An 8462-nucleotide genomic window follows, 5' to 3' on the forward strand; every position below is an offset into this window, starting at 1 on the left:
GCTCGAACCTTTAACTCTTATTTAGGAGTTTTCTAACACGCTCATCTTATCATCTTATCTTCTGTTCTTTAAGGTGATGATGTAGAACAGCAGTTAACACATCTAGAACCAGGCTGCTTACCTTGGAGACATCACCTAACCCCACTAACATCCGTAGGAATCAATGCAGACGTAGCTTTTGCTGGAGAAGGGGGAAGCACGGCACACTAACCCATCGCGGCAGGCGCGGGAGCAATGGAGCAGAAGACGCCCGTGCAGGAAGAGGTCGGGGTAGCGAGGAGATGGTGGAAGAAGTCAGAGCAAAGGGGTAGCGCTGAACTTGTGCTGACTTGAAAGAGAAGCTCTTACCTGGTTCCTCAGACGTGAGTAAGGACAAAAGCAAGCACTCGGCCAGCACTGGCTCCAGCTGCTGCCCCCGGCACCTGCACCAGCTGCAGCTTTGATTAAGGAGATGGGCAGATTTAACACAACTGTTGACACTAAGTTGACAGTGTTCCCTCCTGGAGAACAGTGAAATTGTCTGAACTCTAGAGTGCACAAGCATTTCACCTGATAAGGCGGCTGCGGGAGTGACGAAAATTTAAAAAACTAGGGGAAAAAAAGCCAGGATTATTACTAAAGTATGGTAACATTCTGCAAATGGCCTGAAACGTGCACAGCCTGGAAGTGCTGCATGGCAGTGTCCCAGCTGGTGTTCTCACCCCACCTTAAATTCTGTAGTGAAGCAAAGTTACCCCTTTCTCTATAGATTCTAAGCATTTTCTATTTCATACTCGAGTTAACTGATTCACTCCTCTCTTCTGAAGGCAGGGGACCCTTCCTTGCTGTTCTGGTAATACTTACTCAGGGGCCTGTCACTGGTCTGCAGAAACACCGGGGCCAGGGCTGGGGCAGAGGATGGCGGAGCGGAGCGGGGCCAGCAGGGCGCTCGAGTGGAGGCTGGTTGGTTCAGGAAGAGTGACACCAATCCATTGTGTTTACAAGGAGATGGGGTTAACGCTTCCATACGCTGCACGGGTGGGTGGTGGCACGTGACAGGGCTCTTGGGCCCCAGTTAAATACTCGAGAGACGCCGCTGAGGTCCGTCCGGCTGCCGGCAGCGTGACAAATCCAGCGCAGGGATCTGCAATGGCTTAGGTAAGGAGCTCCTGCTTCCTAATTACTATAAACACAGACCTTATTATGTGAATTCTAGCTTTGTACTGTTAAGATAACGTATAAAACTGCAGTACTTATATTACACATTTAGAATTTATTAAATGCTATAAAATCCATTAAAAATTGAAAGTTACTAAAAAATCCAGGACATTCCCGACCTGTCGGTAACACTTCAGAAGCTCAAACAACCTTGTTTTTCACAAGGCAAAGACAACCGAGCACATCGTTTCCTATTCTTTATTTCTTCAGTCAGAGACAACCACAAAACTGTCCCAAATCTTCCCCTCAAATAAATCCTCTTGATTTCCCCCCCCCCCGCTCCCCAGACTGGTTCATCGTGCTCGCTTTGGCACACGAAGGAACAGCAGCATGAACTTTAAGCACAGCTACTTTAACAAAAATTAGGTAACGGCAGTAAGTTTACCTATATCTGGTAACATGCATTGGCCAAACCAAGTCATTACTCTTTTGCACTGAAAATATTTCCGAGTGGCAGATTTTGCTGCTTAATAAAGAACAGCTTGGGAAAAAAAAAACAACTTGAAGCCTCACTCCCTCACACGCTTCCCCAAAAAGTGACTAAAATGCAAGGCGGGAAGTAGCCCCCTGGATTCGTATTTCCAGCTTCATTTATGTTAAGTCAAAGACCAACAATAGAATGTTTCTTAATCTGTTTATCAAAAATAATCATTTGCGCGGACAAACCCTCTGATTTTCTCACTCATTCATTTTTTAGCTTGGTCTTCCAGTAAATCTTTAGCTTCGTTGATTTTGGCCGCTACATATGGAGAACCGCCTAGAAGAAAGATAACTCATGTCACATCAGGTGAAAGAATTCTGTGTTGTTAATAATGCCAGAGTACACAGGAAAATAGCACGAGCGTGGTCTGAAAAGGATCCACGTTCAAGAACAAACTTCATTATGACTGAGGCCGCGTAAGTTTACACCTACAGTCAGCGCAGGAGCTGAACGTGCAGACAGCTCATTCCGCTGCGGCTGCTTTTCGTTTACTGGAGTGGGTTTTTTCTCCAGTTTGATCAGGCATAAATGAACTGGTCACTAATGGCGCAGCCTAAAGTTTGTTGTGAACACAGAAGTGTTAAACTGGCCAATCTGCAGATAAACCTTCCCCTAGCTGAAGGCCAGCGTCTGAGCTGCTGCTGGACCGACGGACTGGGGTGGTTTTTAAACGGGACAGACAAGTGACTTACGCAGGTACTGAACCACAACCCACAAATGCACTGAAATTGGGCCCGGCCCTGAGGTGCAGAGATGCGTACCGCGCCGTGGTAGCGTGCGTACCACTTACTAGAATTGCTCTATTTACTTGAAGCTTCATTTAACTTATTTAGGTCACGTGAAATATGCTCCTAGCACTCTTCCAGGTTCCACGTATATTCAGTAAAGTTAATTTTGAAGTTAACTTCTGCTAGATATTATCTATGAAAGGCGTATACCAAGGATTATTTTGGATTTTTAAGCCATTTTACCTTTGAAGTGAGGATTAAAAAGTTAAATGCCAAACACTAACAGGTGATTCTGACTTACTGAAGTAAAGAGAATTTAGAGCAGGTACGGACACCTCAAGTTAATAACTTTAAGCATAACTAGATTCTGAGCCTTCAGAGTACCACGAACAGAAATACTTCCCAGTTCAGTGCCTCCGAGAGACACAGAAGGCTCAACGCCTGCCAGTTATCCGTCGCATTCAAACCAACTCAAACTCACACGTGCACAAAGTGCGCAAATATACTCTGCTCCTTCATCTAAAATTAAGGCAATTCCAAGTCTCATTTTAATCTGATATGCACCAAAGACACAGCAAGTAACAATCTGTTCCAAAATCTGTTTGAATCCGTTCCAAAAGCGTAAGGATCGAAGTACCCTAAAAGTTTTTTCACCCAGAGCTTTCTGGGGTTTTGTAGGAGCTGAGGTAGTCACGTGGCAGTCACTTCTGCCCTACGCAGTGCTATTATCTGTGTTAAAAACATGTATTAATTAATCAATGTGACTTAATTTACTTACCTTTATCTGGATGATTCAGAAGCATGATCCGTCTATGAGCTTCTCTAATTTTACTTCTGTTGGCTGTAGGGCTTTAAAAGAGAGAGAAAAACTGACTTAAGGGAACCTCTAAAATTCCCCCAGCTCCTTAAAGGATGTCTCAGAACAAGCGAACGCTGTCTCTGCATGAACTCTTTAGCTTACACGTGGTTTTGTTTTCCTATTACTGATGTGTAGCATCTAAGTCCTGGAGAGGGTTTCTAATTTTTTCCCAAAATACTGTGTGCTGACGACGCGCTAGAGCAGTCGAATACGGTGGGGACATTCACACGGTTGAAAACAAACAGAACTACGTTGTAACATTTTTATTGGGACAACTTCCTAAAGGCTGGAGGAAAACAATAAAATAAAATATGCTCTTGAGTTATTTAAAAACAAATGACTGTTTGTATGCGAACTCCACAGTTGGAAGTTGCCTTCAAACAGAAATGGTTCTTGCTCTCTATCTTATTAGAAAAGTTTGTGGGTTTAGTCTTAAGCCTCTTTAATTTTTGGCAGGGATAGCTACCATACTTGTATCTAAGGTGTTCTAGAGTAGGAGATGACTTCACTCCTCACGCGAGAAGGGGGAGTGCAGCACCCTCACACTGCGTCTCTCTCAATCTCACCAGGAGTGAGCAGCCCAGCCCGGCTCCCCGCACCGCGTCAACCCCGAGGCTCCCTGAGAACGGCGCGTTTACCGGGACCTGGATTTGGCTTTTGAACCTGCTGGGGCTTTGCAGATGCACAGAAGTCCAGCTAAGCTTAGCTTTAAGTGAGGTAACGTGTAGCAAAGAATCCCAAATAAATACAGGAAATCCTGAAAGGCTGGTCGTGCTGCCTGACTCGGCAGTGACGTTCCCAGGGGAATCTGGGCATAGGAGAGTCTTAAGCATTGAGAACTGTGTCCTTTTCAGACCAGGCCAGCAACCAGGTAACAGCGCAGCCTCCTTTTTACCTTTCGTTTGTAATAACTTTCCTTTTACCTCACTCCTAGTATTAAAGCTGCTTCTCGTTTAGTCATTTTGGGTTCAAATCCACCTCTGTAATAACCACTGAAGGCCTGAAAGAGAAAAAGTCTTAGTTAAAAAACCACTACTTTGTAAGTTTATCAGTCAAAACAACTCATTATTGCTTTAGTAGCTGCTGAGCTTTTAGTCTGTAAGAACACTCCGAAGCTGCCTTTGCACTTATAGTCAGAAATTCAGTTGGGAGTATCATTATTTAAACGAGTACTTAAACTTCCCAAAACAAGTTCTCTATTCATCTATCACCACCGGAGTTGCTGACATTAATTGTTATTACTGACAAAATTATTTTTAGTATTAGAAGAAAATACAGTAATGCTATATAGAGACAACAGCCTGTATTATTTCACCGAGTAAACTTTTAAATAAAAAGATGTTACTGATAAAGAAAAACTTACAGATTTTGGTAGATTCTGAAGTGCTTGTTTAACTTGCGGCTCCATTTGCTTCATAGCTTTTAGAGCATAGCGACCTTAAATAAATCAGTGTTGAACAAGGCTAAGTATAATGTTTCGTAAAGATTCAGCAATTCAGCTCAACTGGTAACTTGTGGAATAAATTTTTTGAGGACATAAAAAAGTAAGACCTTTGATCTGTTCTTTAATTACATGTTTCTCAATACAGGCTCTCCCAAGAGCATCCTGGACGAGTTATCAAAGTACCTTACAACCACCAGCACCGAAGCAGGGGATGGTAAGTACAACTGGGTGTTCGGTGTGTCCCCCCCGTCATCTACAAACCTGCAAATCCAGCTGCCGCTATGGTCAGCCCAACCGCCACCATGGTGCTGGCCTGCACAGGGAAGACATGAAGGAGTCACTTACCAAAGGAAGAGGACAAAAGCCCCCCCGGCGATCCCCACCGCGGGCCGGACTGGTGTGTGCCTTGCAACCACCACGCCTAGGGGACAGGCGCTCCTGACACGAGTCACTCCGGCCACGGGGCTCCGAGCGCAGCGGGGCGGGAACCCCCCAGCCGCGGGGCCGAGGGAAACCCGGCCCGGCAGCACCGGCCCGCTCGGCGGCGCCCCCCGGAGCCACCGCGGCCTGTGCGGGGCAGCGCCCCGGGCCCCGCGGCCGGACGGCCCAAGGACAGACGAGCTCCTCGGCCCGGGGCAGGGCTAGGGAGCTGCGGGCACAGGCGTGAGCACCCCCCGGCTCCTGCGGCGAGACTCGCCGGGCCCGGCCCCCGCCGCACTCACCATGGCCGACCCGACCCGGCCGCGGGCCGCGCTGGCGGAGCGCCCCGCCTCGCCGTACGGCACCCGGCACGGCCGCAAAGCCGCCACCGGCTGTCGTAAAGCGGGGCGGGGCGGGGCGGGGGCCGTGCCCTGGGGAGGGGCGGCCGCAGCCGGCTGGGATGGCGGCGGGGCGGCGGGAAGGGCGGAACGCGGCGTCGCGGCCTCACGGGAGCGGCCGCGCGGGGGCTGCCGGCGGTGCCGGTCAGCGCTTCCCTTCCTGCTCTAGAGCCTCCTCGCGCTCCAGAGGCGTTTCTTAGAAAAAGTAGCGTTTCCGCCATCCCGTTTTTCTTGTCTCTTGTTCTAGTCACTCGCGCCCCTTCTGCCCGTCCCGTTTTTGCTGGGCCGGGCTCCCGTCGCCTCGCCCGGGCCCGTCCCCGCCCGGGGGTGTCCCCGGGGGTGTCCCCTCGGCGCTGGTTCCGGGTGGAGGAGCCCAGTTACCTGGCCGCTGAAGATGACTACGAAGCGAGGGGCAACTACAGGCCTGGCCTCGCATTCGAGTATTATTAATAACGTAGTGTCATCTCTTCGTAACGCGGTGTCTGTAATGACACTGTGCTCAGGCAGCGGCCCGGTGTCCGTCAGTCTGTCCGTGGGTCGTGTCTGCAGTCACGGCGTGGACACCGGGCACGCGGCGGTGCGGCCGTGCCAGCCCTTGGCCCCGAGGTCCCGACGGGATGCGCCCGGTGCTGTCTCACCCAGCCTTCCTTAGCAGGAGCAGACGGCGTTAGCATCGTCCTCCGTGTGGGCTGAGGGTGCCGGTGCCCTCACGGGCTCCTGGGGGACCCGGTGGTCCAAAGCAGCTTTTGGTTGCCTCAGGCCTCAGACTCACAAGCCCTCATGTAAGCGGTTCAGTACGAGAGCTGACAAGTTTGTCATTCTGCTGGCTCTTGCAGCGGAAGATAGATTTTTTCTTTTCTGATGTATAGTTTCTGAGAGTCCTGTGTTGACTTTGAATATGTCATCATTTCAGTTTGAGCTGGAATTGTTTCTTTTCCCTAAAACTCTGTGCCTGATTTAATGTCTTCTGAGATAATGTTTGGAGGTGGTCTGCTGTCTCTTTCCTTCCCCGTCATCCAAATAAAGCTACAAGAAAATAAGCTGCTGCCATTTACCGAGGGTAGAAGAAAGGTTTTGGTTAAGGCACTCGCACCGTTGTACGAGTGTTTCATGAGATGGAAAAAAAAGGAAACTTTTCTCTTTGATAAAGGAATCAAATCCATCCGTTGCAGAGCACAAGGCCCCTGCCAGCCTGTGCGACGTGTCCAGATGTGGAAGGGAGAGCGAGCAAGCGGAAAACAACTAGAGGTTTGTTTTATGGGGGGAGAAATAAACCTGTAGAGATGTACGGGTCTGGCAGCCAACTAGGCGTTCTTCCTATGTAGAAGAGGACTGGGTTGTAAGATGGTTTCCTCTTTGTCCCTTTTCTATCAAAAAGGGGGGGTAGAGCTGTGCAAAAAAAGGGGCAATTACTTTACTGGGGCATGACTAGTGTTTAATTTTTCATATCATCTAAACCAATAAAGAGACGGGGACTCCTTCCCTGTAATTAATTACGAGAGGTTTGATTCTTCCATCTTGACAGAGCCTTTTGCTACGTGCAGATCGTAGTGGCTTTCAGGAGAAAACTCTCCTGAAAGGGAGTTTTATTTTATTTCTTTCCTCGCTTTCCCCAGTCCCTGCCCAGAAGGACTGGTAGCTCTACTCACAAAGGGCTTTTGCAGATTTGTACTTCGTGGTTCTTTCTATTGAGAAATTCCTCATTTTTCGAGAACGGGGATAGACGTGAAATGTGCAAACTTCCCCATGGGTTGGAACGGGTGAATAACTGGTACGTAATCCTTCTCCTGTGACAGCCCTTTAAGGAAAAGCCGGAAAGGGAGATCTTGGGAAGCTTCTGCTTGCTTAGGAGAGAGATTTCATCTTTAGTGAGGAAAAAGGAAACTTTTATCTGTAAATGGGATGAGCTGGCAAGAGTTGAGGTGGGATGGAGGGATTTGCATCATTGGTACATGTTTGATACCAGCCATTGGACCAGACTGTTGGCTGAGCCTAGACGTGGAATAATTCATTTTTTTATTATTAGATGAAGTAACTTATAATACAGGATTTGAAGACGAAATGTCATCATTCCTTTAAAATATGCCATATATATTTTTACTCCATGAGACAATCCCAACTTTGTTTCGTCTCGCAGTTTGTTGAGCTTCCCTAGCAGAGCTAAAGGAGAACTAGATGTGTCCGAGCTTGGACATCCGTGGGCACATTACTTTGGATAAAGAAGACAAAGCCAGAGCTGCAAAATGCCACACTTGCTAAGGAAGAGGATGTTTTGGAGACTTCTAACATGTTTTGAGTATGGTCTTTTTTTCAGGGCCTCTTTACGTGCCGTGCATTTCTAGGAGGCATAGGATGTAGGAGATACTCTTCTACCTCCTGCTAGCTGAAGGGAGGAGAACCCGTTGCTTTTCCTTCCTTAGCACTGCGCGTCTCTAGGGTGCTTTGGCGCAGGTGATGGGTGCCAGCTATTGTATCGCTTTACTGACCACGGTGCCTACATGCTGCCACTAAGCTTTCCAAATCTAGCAGAATTAAAATAAGCTTTCTGTGCATAAATTTGCAAATAGCTGCTCTAATTTTGTCTCAGTCTAGTCCTTTTTCCTCCTCTGCTGCTGGGGAAACCTGTATGCAGTGTGGAAGGCACTGGGTGTTTAAAAGCTGTGCTTTAAGTTCGTGGTGGTTCACATTTCAACACACAAAGTCAGTGAACACTCATCAGAGTAGCTTTAATAACAAGTGCTTGAAGGATCAGAGCTGCGATATATTATTTCTGAAACCGTAAGGTTTATGAATTATTACCTATATATAGGTTGTGTTCTCCAGAAAGTAATCACCTAGATGCCTCTCTTGGCAAATGGTGTTTTAAGTCTTGCCAAATGCTGAAAGTTGATTTTGTTCAGGTTCTGTACATAAATATTAATCTTGTGCTTGTTAC

The 8462-nt window shown here is 47.8% G+C and overlaps 1 protein-coding gene across 2 annotated transcripts; it reads right to left on the reverse strand.

The window, feature by feature from the left end:
• Positions 1-1231: 1231 nt before the first annotated feature.
• On the reverse strand, positions 1232-5535 carry DNAJC19 (DnaJ heat shock protein family (Hsp40) member C19). Of its 2 annotated transcripts, XM_063339061.1 has the most exons (6): positions 5432-5535; positions 4971-5022; positions 4629-4702; positions 4189-4265; positions 3185-3255; positions 1232-1954 (listed from the first exon to the last, which is right to left on the reverse strand). In XM_063339061.1, exons 1-6 carry the CDS (start codon positions 5432-5434, stop codon positions 1884-1886), a joined length of 348 nt encoding a protein of 115 aa, XP_063195131.1. In that variant the 5' UTR covers positions 5435-5535; the 3' UTR covers positions 1232-1883. The 2 variants fall into 2 exon arrangements, with proteins under 2 accessions (XP_063195131.1, XP_063195132.1); XM_063339062.1 differs by lacking the exons at positions 4971-5022; positions 5432-5535 and adding an exon at positions 5055-5395.
• Positions 5536-8462: the final 2927 nt, after the last annotated feature.

Source organism: Chroicocephalus ridibundus, chromosome 6 (genome assembly GCF_963924245.1).
Source record: "Chroicocephalus ridibundus chromosome 6, bChrRid1.1, whole genome shotgun sequence".
Taxonomy (NCBI): Eukaryota; Metazoa; Chordata; class Aves; order Charadriiformes; family Laridae; genus Chroicocephalus; species Chroicocephalus ridibundus.

What these genes read in the sequence shown, in the direction of transcription:
- DNAJC19 (XM_063339061.1), bottom strand. An exon ending in AGCGGCAGCTGGATTTGCAG is followed by an intron (nt 4,703 to 4,970) that starts GTTTGTAGATGA and finishes GATTTATTTAAG; the next exon opens with GTCGCTATGCTCTAAAAGCT. An exon ending in TCTGAATCATCCAGATAAAG is followed by an intron (nt 1,955 to 3,184) that starts GTAAGTAAATTA and finishes TCTTTCTTCTAG; the next exon opens with GCGGTTCTCCATATGTAGCG.